This window comes from Rhynchophorus ferrugineus, unplaced genomic scaffold (assembly GCF_030347505.1).
Source record: "Rhynchophorus ferrugineus isolate W39M unplaced genomic scaffold, kcgeb_rfMv2 rfM6, whole genome shotgun sequence".
Lineage (NCBI taxonomy): Eukaryota > Metazoa > Arthropoda > Insecta > Coleoptera > Curculionidae > Rhynchophorus > Rhynchophorus ferrugineus.
The window spans coordinates 42,715,326-42,731,227 of NW_027472585.1; the positions used below are offsets into that span (position 1 = coordinate 42,715,326).

General features: G+C 32.4%; 1 protein-coding gene across 2 annotated transcripts; it reads right to left on the reverse strand.

The window, feature by feature from the left end:
• Positions 1–2,564: 2,564 nt before the first annotated feature.
• Positions 2,565–14,493, reverse strand: LOC143197958 (uncharacterized). 2 transcript variants are annotated; one of them, XM_076406836.1, is made up of 7 exons: positions 14,314–14,493; positions 6,439–6,577; positions 5,649–5,762; positions 5,164–5,291; positions 4,956–5,102; positions 3,411–3,439; positions 2,565–3,244 (listed from the first exon to the last, which is right to left on the reverse strand). In XM_076406836.1, the coding sequence occupies exons 1-7, from the start codon at positions 14,368–14,370 to the stop codon at positions 3,061–3,063; spliced, it is 798 nt and encodes a 265-aa protein (XP_076262951.1). In that variant the 5' UTR covers positions 14,371–14,493; the 3' UTR covers positions 2,565–3,060. The 2 variants fall into 2 exon arrangements, with proteins under 2 accessions (XP_076262951.1, XP_076262950.1); XM_076406835.1 differs by lacking the exon at positions 14,314–14,493 and adding an exon at positions 13,462–13,588.
• Between the last annotated feature and the right edge of the window lie 1,409 nt (positions 14,494–15,902).

Sequence of the window (15,902 nt, forward strand, 5' to 3'; positions counted from 1 at the left end):
TTCATTTTCTTTTGTTCCACAACGCGGGATTTGAAAAGCAGCGGGATCTTATCCGATAATCCAAATTGCCGCACCCTTATAGACATTTTTCTCAACATTGTCCGAAAAGGAAAGTTCGTTTTGCACACAAACGATCCCATAGCAGGTACCAAAATCTCCGGCATTATTTCGTAAGTGAATTCTCTGTTTTTGTTGGTCCATAATTTGATGAAGGCATCTGCGTAACTATAAGGAACAATAAATATTCGATCTTTTTTGTTTTCCGATAATTTCGCCAAAAACGCTTGATAATTGAGCGCTATATAGCTCAAGTTTTCAGGTTTAAAGAGATTAACGTATATTGGTAAGGACGTCGAGCGAAGTTCCTGCAAACTATTGATACTGGGCCTGTAATCATTTCGCAGAATTACTTGTAATAAACCGGTGTCACAAAATAATCCGAAGAGAAATGAAATGGCCAACCACATAGCTCTTGATAATAGAGCGTTTCTGGTAAACGAGGATACTGGGACTTTAAGTAGTACCCAAAAGTGGGAGAGAAACGACGGTTTTGAGCCTAATATCTTTGAGTCTAGATATTGTATTACTCCGCTACATACAGCTAGTAGAAACACGATTTTCTTACTTGCGAATGTATATATAATTTCTTTCGATTTTATTTTGGAGGGTTTCGGAACCAGAGCTACGATATTATCAACCATATGGGGATATGTTATCTCAACATTCCCATAATATTGAGGTGGTAAAAGCTCAAAAGCCGCTGGTAAAGTGTTTAAAATACAATCCGCAGAAGATGCCATTAATTCTTTCAATATATCACTATATTCGGAAGTGTTTGCAACTAATTGCTTTTTAATTAGTGTTAGATTATACCGAGAAGCCATGAACTGGGCTACTCTTTTATCAAAATAATATCGATCATCCATAGTGGGTTTCAGAACAATTTTGGTGAGCGTCAGCAACTTCCACTTGTAACCATTCATGTTTCGAATCTCTTGAAATAACTCATAATGACCCAGTGATGTTACAGTCATCGTTTCAGTGAAAGGATTATACTCAAACTTACGTAAAACATGGTTTAGGTATCCGAGAAACATGATGTTCGTCATTCTATATTTCCAAATGTATCGGAAAAGATTTTTCACTCTTAACTTGTTCTTAATAGATAGATTTAACACAACCAAGTATCTACCAGTGTTTTTGTAGAAGGTTGATGAAACCAAGGATGTAATGGTCGAGTTAGCGTTTTGTAAGTCCCGACAAAACATGACAGTGATTGTAGTAATGGTATCTTCCAAAAGCATACCCGTATTATCAAAATTAACAATGTTCTTCGTACATTTATCTATCCAACCTAGCGTTATCAAATAGGGATCAAACATGTTGGCATTTAAACCGATTATATTACACTGCCTGAAATTATGGTGTTTCAACTTAGCACGAAAGTTTTCGCACGTTTTTTCACAGGACTTTTGTTGCAGTGATAGCAATTCACCATCAACCAACCTAATAAATATGGCAAATACCAAGAAATATTTTCTGGTCATGGTCCTGTTATGTTAACCACGACAAATACTGCTCTAACTATCACGTTTAAATAATCGATACTTTATATTTGCTCAATATATTATAGAGTTATGCCATACTATTAAGGGGCTGATACCATTTGGCTTTTAATTTATGACTATGAATTAATTATGATGCTTTTACATTATATAATGGAATATTATGTCGCATATTTGGGCAACTACCAGTTGTATATACTTTTGTCACAACATTTAATTCTTTCACCTGAGAAATGTCAACAACTGCCCAGCAATATTAAGCCATAAGCTTTTAAAGAACAGCAAACAATAAAACGATGTTCTTATTAAGGGGCTAATACTGTTTGGTTTTTAATTTTACTATGAATTAATTATGAAGTTTTCACATTGGGTAATGTAATGTTACATCGGATATTTTAGCAACTACTAGTATATACCCTTGTCACAATATCTAATTCATCCACCTGAGAAATGTCAACTACTGCCCATAACTATCAAGCCACAATAAAAATGTCAAAGCACAACAAACAACTAAATGATGTTAAACCATAAACGTATATTATCTGTTTATATGTATATGTTTAGAGCCCCCTTTTTATCAACCAGAGTTTATGTGTACTGGACCTACTGTTTAACGTGGGCTACAAACCGCTGTCCTCGTCATTCATCATCAATCATCATGAAATCATCCCAAAAGACATCCGGTCTTACCCAGCCTGGATATTGGCGTGACTGGGATTATTTTCCTTGTCGAATTTTACACTCTTGCCTAAGAGAATCACAAACAGGATTCAAACCCGCGCCTATCGCAACAGTAATCAGACCGTCCTGTCGCCTTGCGCACTGCGCCACCCAAGCCGACTCTGGTTTTATTTTTATTTATCATATACGACAAACCAATGTTCTATATTTATAAATATCTATAATATTTTGAAATACCTGCTAGTGTAATGCAACAAGAGAGCAAGAGAGTAGTTAAGAGATAGCATCTCAGCATCAAATAATTAAATAAAAAGAATATTTTCATAGAATAAAAATAATTCCCTATAATTTAATCGATATAATAAGCTTATAATAGAAACAGTAATAAATTAATTGTATAAAACAAAACGTAATCTCCAGAATTAACAACAAAACGTATCGTCTACTAAATATCAAAATATATCGTAAAATATTTAACAACAGGAACCGTATTCTTAGCTAAAAGAGACTGGTTTTATTTTTAGTTATCATACACGACATACCAATGTTCTATATTTATGAATATCTATAATATTTTGAAGCACCTGCTAGTGTTATGCAACAAGAAAGTTAAATAAGTATAAATTAATTGTATAAAACAAAACATAATCTTCAGAATTAACAACAGAACGTATCGTCTACTAAATATCAAAATATATCGTGAAACATTTAACAACAAGAATCGTGTTCTTAGCTAAAAGAGAGCTAAGTTTGAGCAGTTGGTTTGAGATTAAAACATCTGCTATTCATGTATGTAGAGATCCTTGTTTTATTTCTAATAATAATTGTTAGAGTCTCTTATCTTCTCCAATGCTGGAGGAGAATTGTATCTGTAGGCATTTGAGTTCGGATATGATGCGTTAAATTGGTCATCGAAAAAGGATTCGGTACTGGAGTTCATAGCTCGTTTATCTGATGTGTTCTTGTTCTGAGCTGGTACCCTAGGTATTGATTGTGAACTGAAACAGGTAATAAGAGTTATGAGTAATTGAGGTTTTCAACGTAACTAATTGCTGTGACTAAGAAACAATATTGAAAGGAATCGTGATTAGTTTGATTACTGATTAGTATTTCTTGATCGCACTTATTAATATTGTTTAATTTGTTATGATAATCTGCACTTACTATGTCATCAGGGATGGCGCGTGAAGTTCCTGGAACAGAAAGACTAAGCTGTATATTCGGAATGTATTTTAATGGTAGTACAAATACTGAAAAATACTATTAAAAAAACATAAAAAAATATGTTGTGTCGACTTCAGAGTAGACCTTTTTTAGTTTCGAATTTTGTTGGGCGATTTTTTGTTCATCACAGTTAATTCGCGACAATCACAATTCTATTAAACATTTAATTCAATATAAATTTCTGATAAGCTTCGATAAACAAACTCATATTCTACATGGCTAAACAGAAACCCTAAGGGTGTCGATTTTTTGAACTCATGACAGTTTTTTCAAAACCATTATTCGACATTGATAAATGAAATATTTCTGTTAACACATCATCTGGATACACTAAATTTCTTTCCAATTTTTTTCACTTTACTGAACCAATAACCGACCTCATAATTTTGTAAACTAATTTAATCAAATTGAGGTTGAAAACATGGTGTATTTTGGAGCTTTTGTAGAAGAAATTTTTCCTCCGTAAAAATCATTAATTATAAACTACCATAAGCAGACAACATTAAATATCTGGAAATGAATTTTGATCGACGTTTGACGTGGAAAAATATATAGCGACAAAACGTATTTGCGTTTTGGCAAAATAAAACGTGTTTACGTTTTTTTGCTTGGGCTTTAACTAAACCAAATGTATTGGCTGATAGGTCGTAAATCTAAATTAATATTAAATAAAAAGGTTTTGCTGTATAAGTCAATATTTAGGCCCATTTGGACCTATGGTATTGAATTGTGGGGTACTACTAGCAAATCTAACACAGTTATACTTCAGAAGTTCCAGAATAAAGTGTTGCGAGTTATCGTCGATGCCCCATATTGCGTCTCCAATAAGATGATCCAGCGCGATATCCCCTTAGAACCCACCAACACGAGCATGATTCGAACTGTTAGTGGGAAGTACTCTGAAAAACTGTTAGTGCATCCCAATGCGCTCGCTAAACAGTTAAATGTGCGCAATGACAGTGAAGTACATAAGCTCAAACGCAAACTACCATATGAACTGATTAATAAACATATAGAGTGATATATAGTTATCTTTAGAATAAGTTAGGATGGACTTTAAATTAGGTTATACATATATATATATATATATATATATATATATATATATATATATATGCAAATATTTTAGGCTCTGGCCGACACTCTGCCAGCTCCAACTATTGTTAGATTATTATTGTTAAAATAATTTATCTCTGTATCAAGTGTTACAATGAATGTTGCAAAGAATATTAACAACTACAAAACGGTTTCGTAGAATTTAAATTTCTCATTTATTGGTGAGCTATTGAGTGTTCCAACGTCGGACATAAGAAAAAGTAGAAATCAGTAGATAGAACAAATCCATAAAAAAATTAAGATGAGCTACCTGCAAGGGTAAAATTGAAAAGTGGCATAAACAAGCAAAGAATGATGCAATTTTATTTAAAAATTTAGGTACAGGAATTATACTTTTCATAAACCTGCATCCTGCACTGTACAACTTACCTTGACTCCAAAAATAATCAACACTAAACTCATAACGGTATTTAAGAGTAATAAAACAAAGCCTCTAGCTACCAATGTCATCACAATACCAACTGATAGTTTGCAAATAACCAGTTCTTCGGTTAGATTCGATTGATCCTCGCCTTCCTATAACCAATAACATTAATATTAACACACTTTAACAATATGCACACAAACTTATACTTACTACAACGCAGTAACTAAAATCTCGAGCTAGCAATGAAGTGCATATAATATCAATTATGGATGTAATTAGAATAATAACTCCAAGTATAATACTCAAATTTATTTGCCTTTTCTTGTTTCTCTTAATTGCTGAAAATAAAATGTTCAATGTCACATAAATATATCAATAAAAGATATAAAGTACAACAAAATATAACTAATAATAAAAACACACCTAAAATTGATATTTGTTTGAACGTGATGATAGATCATCCCAAAATATCATCAACTTAACGCTTATCAACCAATTTTACGTTAGAAACGTTTGTAATATACTTGAAAAATTCACTAACATTACTAAAACCACCATACACCAAGGAATGACACCATATTGAATATATTATTATTATATATAATATAGATATTAGAATATATAGAATATATATATATATATATATATATATATATATATATATATATATATATTATATAAGAATATTAACTCACCTGAATATTGGTCTATCGAAGCTCCAATCCAAAATGCACTTAAAACGATATACATCCATAAAATTCCAACAAAACTTTTGTGTCCAATTATTTTATCCCTATGATCTTGATCATCTACAAAACAATATTTTATATGTAAGAAGGTATAGATAAATACAATATATATGAAGGATATAGGAGAAAATATTACGAATTAAGCATAAACACAATATCGTTATATATTTTAACGTTACATATTATGGAAATGATAATAACCATTATTAAAATAAATACGTCAAAATAGAATGTTTTAAATGCGCTATAAATCTATATGACACTTCCTTCGTATATGCAAAGGACAAAACTAGATCATGAATATAAGAAGCATAAAATATATATATTTTTTTATATCTTAAAGTCTCCTTTTACCAACTATGAGTTTATCTGGACTGGACCTACAGTTTAACGTGGGCTCCGAACCACGGTCCTCGGCATCAAGCCTACCGACTGACGAGTAACCAACTTTAGAAAACATCCCAGAAGACATCCGGTCTTACCCAGCCTGGTTACTGGCGTGACTGGGATCATTTTCTTTGTCAGATTTTACACTCTTGCCTAGGACAATCACAAATTTTAAACAATCACAAACATGAATTTACGACCATGCCCCAGCAGGATTCGAACCCGCGGTTATCGCAACAGTAGAACGACCGTCCTATCGCCTTTACCACTGCGCCACCAAGCCGGCATATAATATTTTTATATTTAAACTCTATTAACAATTTATAGGTTGTTAAATATTTTCACTTACCAGTTAAAAATTGTTGGTAAATAATAAAAGACAAATATGCAGTATAGGTGGAATATTCAGATTTTGTCAGATACTCTGGTGGAGATTGTATAGTCACCAATGTAACTATACAAAGACTTAACCATGTTAAACCTTGGAGCTGAAATTAAATAAAATAAATAGTTGTTAAGAAATATAATAATAATAATAAGTTTAAAATATAATTAATCTAATATAAATGGCCAAATGATGGCTATAAATTCATGTGTCACCAGGTATACAGAACATGATGTTTCACTGGGTTCACTGATATTTCTTATGACCAGAAACTGACTAATTTTTTTTTATTACTTAATTAATACATTGTTACTAGTCGTTTCCTAACTAACCTACAATTTGTCTTTATGATAACTTAAAACTAGGTATATAACTAGGAGGACCCATCGGCCCTAACTCAGTCTCTGGTGAAATAATGTTTATACATGTCACTGCTGAATTTTTTAATATATGCACCTCACAACACAACACTACACAAGATCAGATGGTTTGATTCTTTTGAGTCTGTGTAATGTTCTGGTGGTATCCAAAAGTTGCAATATTTCAATATTGGTATGAGAATGGAGTCTTTCCTCATGTCCCCTTGCAATTCTATTGATTTTTTCACTGACTATGGGTATTTGAAGGTCTCGATGTAGGTAATCAGTCCTATAGTATTTGGGTGCACCCACAATATCTCTCAGGACTTTGTTCTGAAAAATTTGTATTTTTGGTTTACATTACTCTTTGCAGAACATCCCCATAATTGAACTCCGTATGTCCATATAGGTTTCAATGTTTGCTTATATAATAGCAATTTATTATGTAGTGCAAATTGTGATTTTCTTCCAATTAGCCAGTATATTTTCCTATATTTCAATTCCAATTCTTCTATTTTCTTCTTTATATGTTCTTTCCAGCGAAGTTTTGCACCGAGATTCATTCCGAGATATTTAGCGTTGTTGCTATACGGAATGATAGTGTTATTAAATGTTATTGGTGCTTGTACGGTCTGTTTATAGGTGAACTACACATGTACAGATTTACTTTCATTAATTCTTATTTTCCAAGTCTGTGTCCAATTATTTATATTGTCACTTGCCTGTTGTAATTTTCGTGAGGCTTCTTCACTATTGTCTCCCACAGCTATAATCGCAGTATCATCAGCAAATGTAGCCATCGTGATATTTTCCATTTGTGGTATATCACAAATGTAAAGTAGATAAAGCATTGGTCCCAGTACACTTCCTTGTGGTACAACTGCTTTAGCTTCTTTTATTGTAGAGTAAGCTTCTTCTTGCTTGACTCTAAACATTGTGGTTATAATGTATGATTTTAATAGTTCGGTGTATTGTTTTGGTAGCATTTTCTGTAGTTTATTAACAAGGCCTTCATGTCAAACCTTATCGAAGGCTTGTGCTACATCTAAGAATATAGCTAAGCATACTTTTTGACTTTCGTAGGCTTTTTCAATAACATCTCTTATTCTGTGGACCTAGTCAATTGTTGAGTGTTTGTTAATAAACCCAAACTGATGTATTGGTATTAGGTTTTTTCTCTCTATGATCGGTTTAATTCTTTTCAACAGGAGTTTTTCAAAAATCTTAGATATTACTGGCAGCGGTGATATAGTCTATTTGAGCCCGTTTTGGTTTAGTTCTGAGATAATTTTTTCTCTTTTAGCTGTTGATGGAAGTCCTCTTGCCATAACTTTGTTGTCTCTGGTTTGTTTGTTTTCATAAGAGTGCCATTGCAGTTTCAGCAACTCTAAACAATTTATTATTTTTGTAAATGTTGTACGGCATTCGGCGTTCAGTTTTATTTGTCCATTGTTTAGTACCGTTGCTTTGAATACCATATAGTTGGACCTCAGTGAGAAACTGACTAATGATTGAAAGTTATAACCTAAATTATTGAAAAAATGGATATTATCCACCTGAATTGTTTACAGATGATAAAAAATTATCGAACAATCCCAGAGAATAATTTGAATACAACAATAATATCTACTATTGCAATTCGTATAGCTTCCATATTCATTCAGATATATATAATCTATTTAAAAAGAAAAAGTAGTAATGTGTAAAAGTATAAAATAAAGCATATATCAACAAACCTATATATAATTTTAAATGTTGTTTATATAAGGTTTATATAAGGCAAAAGTCCCGCTACCATTTTGATTGAGCTCCATCTTGTTTATGTGACATTTAGCTCAGTTTCGCTTCAACCGTCGTGTTGTGTTGACGTCCAAATTATAAATATACGCCACAAGAACAAGCAGAAATAGTGGCCATGTTTATTGCAAACAATCGTTCCATTATTGCCATTCAGCGGAAATTGCGTCAAAAACATCCTAATTATCCAGCGTCTCACAACAGTCGGTTTTGGGGAACACAGAATCCTCAATTAATTCATGAAATATCAATGCATCCACTAAAAACAACTGTATGGTGTGGTATTTATGCTAGAAACATCATTGGTCCCTTTTTTTTAAATGATCTAGCTGTTGCAGTTACTGTTACTGCTAAATGGTACCAAGACATGATTAAACATTTTCTTGTGCCTGAAATAGAAGAAGAAGGACTAGAGGACATGTGGTTTCAGCACACACAGCTCGTTCAACAATTGAATTATTGAAGGACGTTTTTCCACGAAGACTAATTTCGCGAAGAGGCGATTTAGCATGGCCAGCCAGATCTCCGCATTTAACTAAAGACAAAACTTTAACTTAAAGACAATATTCGTCACGAAATTGAAGAAATTCAGGCTCAGATGTTGCAGAATGTCATGAAGAATGCCTTAAAAAGAGCCGAAAGTTGTCTATATAGGTCACCATTTAGCCGATATAATTTTTCAATCATAACAGAAAAAAATATAAATATACCAAGTAAATTTTTTTGTGGAAACCAAACTTATTTATCTTTTCTTCGAGCAAAGTTATAGGCAATCGAAATAGTGGCGGGACTTTTGCCCCATGTTGTATAAAACATGCAGTTTGTCTCAATGATTTGAATTTTTTTTTAATACAATTCAAAGTATTTATTTACATACAAATCAGAAAGGGAATTTGATTTAAAAAAAGTCATGTTTTATAAGTAGCACTAATTTCAATATTGCTACGTACCTTATAAAAAGTAGGCTTAAAAGAGTATTAAATTGATAATCTTTTCGATAGAAAAAAATATATATCATCGTATTTAGGTTGACTGACATGAAATTTAAGCATGTAACTTGTTGTAATTGTACAAGATATAGAGATAAACATGTTACTTTTAGTAATCTGATCAAAATCTTGTTTACAGAAAGATATTGTTCACTTTTTATTTCAAATATTGTTTACTGATATTCTTACTTTGCCAATATTGCCATACCTGACACTGAAAAATATATATATATATATATATATTATATATATATATATATTCAATTCAGTGACATTAAGAAATTCTGGAGAAATAAAGATTACTATATCAAGTAAATCAGTTAATGAAATTTTGACAAAAAGAAAACAGAAAATACTAATGTTTATATAAAAGTAAATTTAGGCAGTCTCGTAGATCACGATGTGATATAAAAAGTAGGAGACTGTCTTGTTCTTAACTTCGCATGTATCATAGAGAAAATATATTCATTTTTCAGCAACATATATTGCTATAATAATGTCATTTCTTAAGAAAGTTTTAAAAAATCTTAAGCCTTTTAAAAACTATGCGTGCAAAAAACAAGGACCTACTTGGGAAGAATCCCAAAGTGTAATGCCACTACATCACAAAAAACAAAATCAGTAGCTGAATTGCTGTTGGTGGTTGTTAGTCCGATGTTAATCCGAAACCTTCAATGTTTTTGCTTTGAATTAAATATAATATTGTAATGTTATAATTACAATTAAAAATACAACGTGGACAAAAGTCCCACTACCATTTTGATTACCTATAACTTTGCTCTGCTGAAACCACATGTCCATTCAGGCAGAAGAAAATTTCGAATTATGTCATTTTCAAAAAAAAATATGGACCAGTGATGTTTTCAGCATGAATACCGTACCATACAGTTATTTTTAGTGGATGCAATGTTTCATCAATTAATTGAGGATTCTGTATTCCCCAAAACCGACTATTCGGTTTATTGACCTGACCACTGAGAAGAAAATGGGCTTCATCGCTCATTATCAATTTAGACGAAAAATCTTCAATTTCACCAGACAACCTTCAGATACTATTTCTGCTCGTTCTAGTAGCGTATATTTATCCATAATAAAATTTGGACGTCTACACAACATAATGGTTAAAATGAAACTGAGCTAAACGTCATATAACCAAGATGTTAATCAAAATGATAGCGGGACTTTTGCCCCATCCTATATATACAGCATCAGTTTATAGTAACACATCATATCATGGCAACTTAGATGATCTGTTAACAATAACTGTTAAATCCCGAATTATAATAGAGATTAAAAAAGAATCAATTATTGTAAAACGCCAAAAATATAAACGTCATAAAACATATTCCTTTATACATAATAGACCTTACACCTGGAATATTTATAGCGATTACTCGTCAATAGAAAATATCTAAAATAGAAAGAATTCCAGTACTTCGTTGAATCATTTTTATTTATTAAGAATTCCAAAAATCTAAAGATATTTGATACTTGCTCATAAGCTAAAATTACTATTGATAAAAAACGCGAGATAATACAAGGTGCGCTTAGAAGTACTCATGAATTTTTAAAAATATTGTATTCTATCGAATCCACCTATCGTCCACCCTGTTATATTTTAAACCTAATATAATAAATATATTTTAAATCTGTTTTTACCAACTATACGTTTATCTGGACTAGATATATAGTTTAACGTGGGCTCCGAACCACGGTCCTCGGCATTAAACCTACCTACTGGCAAGTGGTATGACAATTAGAAGAATGACTGTTAATGTTAATATATATCAGTCAACTCATATTATGAAACGTTTGATACACCTGATGATAGTTTCTGATATTAAAAAACCTTGAAAAGTTGTGGTTTTGCAAGTACTTTCAATAGCAAAAAAAGATATGCGAAACAATGGCTATCTATAAATTAATTGAATACTTCATAAAATCTCAACTACTTCAGCAACTTATATCAGAACAAAACTAACGTATTTTTTCGAGAACCTATCATAATAAAGTGCAATTAATACGTAGAGATTATTATATATCATTGAAATTGCACAGTAAATAGATAAACCAGGTAACATATACACATATATATATATATATATATATATATATATATATATATATATATATATATTTGTCTGTAATATATGAGTTATATTCAAATGAGAATAAATAATTTAGTTTAAAACTTAATAAATAATTGCCACAGCTGCTCTATATCTAAATAGTTAAATCCAGTGACCAGAAATTCAGTAATGACGGCAGTATAATTGCCACTATGGACTATAACGTTGTAATGGTCATCATTTTGATCCAATAAACTTCTATCTTCAATACAATATGGCGATTTTGATTATTGACGCAGTGATTCAACCAAAAATGAGTATAATTCTAATGAACATTAGAATTAAAAGTAATCTCATTTCGAGCTCATTTACCATATGCGGATTCAGTTCTTGTAGAAATGAGGTTATGTCAATCCTAGATCTTTCCGCAGAATCTTCAATAAGTACGAAGGACTATACACGATTATTTTGAGATTTTTCTCTATGTTACCCCATACAATATAGATCCAAACTTAACTATATACTTACTATGTTATAGGTCATAAATTCATTCATTTTCTAACTATATACTTATCGTATTTAATGAATAATCACCATATCTTTCAGGTCAGAAATAGTATATCAATTAACTTTGAATTTGCTCAGTCAACTAATTAATTGTTGGGCAATATGAAGAGAGAAATAAACTAGACTGGACGAAGTATATATTATTAGATTTTATATTAATAACTAATTCTCTTGAGAAAACCGAGTAATAGGTCTTTAATGTGATCTATTAAAGTGTGAAGATCTTGTATCGATTTAAAAATAGGCCGATAGAGAGAAATGTGAACAAGAGCCATGACTGCCAGAAGATTTTGGAGGTGATACCGATACTGGACAGTCACTGACCAAGAAAAAGTCGAGCTCCTTGCAGAGACCTACGAAGCTCAGATGAAATGCCTCCCACCCGCAGAGAACACTAAAGCTAAAGACAATGAAACTGTCATCAACGAATCCAACTCCATCAAAAGACCAGTAACCCCAGCCTTTCTTCTCAACCATTTCGTGTCTCCAAAGTCTCTACAGACTATGATCGGCAAACTTAAAACCAAAAAATCTTCAGGTTTCGACGGAATATCGATTACCCAGTAAAAAAGCTCCCGCATAAGCAGCTCGCAGAACTGGCAAACATCATTAACTCCATCATGAGGCAGCAACATTTCCCGGCGTCTTGGAAACACGCACATATAGCGGTTACGCCCAAGAAAGGAGCAAAATGATCTCAGCCTTCTCAGCACCATTTCGAAGCTTGCCGAGAGGGCAATACTCTATGCTCTCAACTTTTTCACAAAGGAAAACAACATCATTCCTAATAAACAATTCGGCTTTCGCGCTCACCACTCCACACATCCATCATGCTCTTGACCAACGTAAAAATGCGTAAAAAATGCAATAGATCCTGATTTGGTTCCAATAGGACCGCCTCGGAAGTGCACTCTTTCGAATAAAAAGAGAATTTTGAAAATCTATCCATAATTGATGGAGAAATCGACGAACATGCATTAAAAAAATATGTATATACAGTAGAACAAAGAATTTCCTTTTTTGAAGTCAGTTAAAAATACAGGTGCTTAACAATTTTTATACAATAAGAACATGGATAAAGTTATATATATATGAATACAAAGAAAATATTTTAAGATTGTGTAAATAAAACTAAATAAAAGTGCTGCAAGATATGCTAACAAAACTAGCGAAATCTGTTTATCAAAACCAAAAGCTATTTCTTACCAGTGCAACTAGCGCGGTAATTTTTATCACGCACTTTTTTTCGTTAGAATAAGCCATTTTCGTCGCGAAAATATCTACTAAATAATACACCAGTCCGCTGAAATGCTGTTGATGGTTGTTAGTCCGATGTTAATCCGAAACCTTCAATGTTTTTGCTTTGAATTAAATATAATATTGTAATGTTATAATTACAATTAAAAATACAACGTGGACAAAAGTCCCACTACCATTTTGATTACCTATAACTTTGCTCTACTGAAACTACTGAAAAAGCTATTTCTTACCAGTGCAACTAGCGCGGTAATTTTTATCACGCACTTTTTTTCGTTAGAATAAGCCATTTTCGTCGCGAAAATATCTACTAAATAATACACCAGTCCGCTGAAATGCTGTTGATGGTTGTTAGTCCGATGTTAATCCGAAACCTTCAATGTTTTTGCTTTGAATTAAATATAATATTGTAATGTTATAATTACAATTAAAAATACAACGTGGACAAAAGTCCCACTACCATTTTGATTACCTATAACTTTGCTCTACTGAAACTACTGAAAAAGCTATTTCTTACCAGTGCAACCAGCGCGGTAATTTTTATCACGCACTTTTTTTCGTTAGAATAAGCCATTTTCGTCGCGAAAATATCTACTAAATAATACACCAGTCCGCTGAAATGCTGTTGATGGTTGTTAGTCCGATGTTAATCCGAAACCTTCAATGTTTTTGCTTTGAATTAAATATAATATTGTAATGTTATAATTACAATTAAAAATACAACGTGGACAAAAGTCCCACTACCATTTTGATTACCTATAACTTTGCTCTACTGAAACTACTGAAAAAGCTATTTCTTACCAGTGCAACTAGCGCGGTAATTTTTATCACGCACTTTTTTTCGTTAGAATAAGCCATTTTCGTCGCGAAAATATCTACTAAATAATACACCAGTCCGCTTCTACTAACATCAAACTCCCACACTGAGTCGAATAACAATTCACACCATCGGAATTATCCGATAAATATTAATATTGTATCACACTAATAAAGATAATCTACATTTTATTGGAATAGCACTTATCCAAACTAATATTCGTGATATTTTCGCGAAAATAACTATTTATTATAAAAAATTTATAAAGATAATAGTCAGATAAAGAATAAGTCATGGGTTTAAAATTATTAATGTGTCAGTAATTTATCGGTGGTCAAAATTAGTCAGACATTAATTATGTTTCTTTTATAAAAGACTACTGATCATTCGGAAGATTTTTTTAATTGGTTTTTTTGTATTAGTTGAGGGTACATGGTTCAAGAAATTTTCTAAAGAGCATTTCTGTTTATACCTTCGACAAATGTTCTAATACCTTGGTTGACGATGTCCATTTCCAAGTCTCTAAGTGGGCAATAAGTATTATTATATAGTCACCGTTATATTCTATAACTATCCTGACATGTAGAAGATCGCTTCAGTAAGTGATCTGCTGTACAACTTATAATCTAAATCTTACTCTAGATACTATTCTAACTTATTTTAGAGTATATTAAATCTCACTCTACGTGTCTATTAATCAGTTCGTATGGTAGTTTGCGTTTGAGCCTATGTACTACACTGTCATCGCGCACATTTAACTGTTTGGCGAGTGCATTGGGATTCACTAATAGTCTTTCAAAGTACCTCGCACTAACACTTCGAATTACACTCATTATAGGTTCTAAGGGGATATCGCGATGAATCAATTTGTTGGAGACGTAATATGAGGCATCGACGATGACTCACGACACTTTATTCTGGAACCTCTAGCGGATATATATGTTATATTTGCTATTTGTACTCCACAGCTCAATACCATAGCTCCAAATGGGCCTAAGTATTGCCTTATACAGTAAAGTCTTGTTATCTAATGATAATTTAGATTTATCATCCAATACATTTGGTTTAGTTTAAGCCCAAGCTGTTTGCGTTTTATCATTATATGTTTTTTCCATATCAAACGTCGATCAAAACCCATTCTCAGATATTTAACGTTATCTGCTTGCGGAAGCTCATGATTATTAAATTTTACAGAGGGACAACTTCTTCTGCAAAGGGTGAATGTCACATGGGTAGATTTTGTCTCATTGGATTTGATGCGCCACGTTTTCAACTACAATTTGGCTTTGTTAAGGTCAAGTTGGAGGTTTCTTGTGGCTGATGTTGGATCCTCGTGTGATGATAAAACCGCTGTACCGGTAGTGCTTCTTAAGGTCGGTAGGTCAGCTGTATGCAATAGATATAACAATGAACCAAAAACACTGTCCTGCGGAATACCCGAATATATTGGGTGTAGGTCAGTGTATTCGTCACTGTGTTTGACAATAAAATGTCTGTCTGTAAGGTATGATTTCAGCAGTTGAAAGTGCGTATGGGCCAAAAGCTTCTGCAATTTAACATGCACTCCAGCGTG

What these genes read in the sequence shown, in the direction of transcription:
- LOC143197958 (XM_076406836.1), bottom strand. Translation starts at nt 14,370, where the DNA reads ATGGCTTATTCTAACGAAAAAAAGTGCGTGATAAAAATTACCGCGCTA. An exon ending in TTACCGCGCTAGTTGCACTG is followed by an intron (nt 6,578 to 14,313) that starts GTAAGAAATAGC and finishes ATTTAATTTCAG; the next exon opens with CTCCAAGGTTTAACATGGTT. An exon ending in GCGCCATCCCTGATGACATA is followed by an intron (nt 3,245 to 3,410) that starts GTAAGTGCAGAT and finishes TACCTGTTTCAG; the next exon opens with TTCACAATCAATACCTAGGG.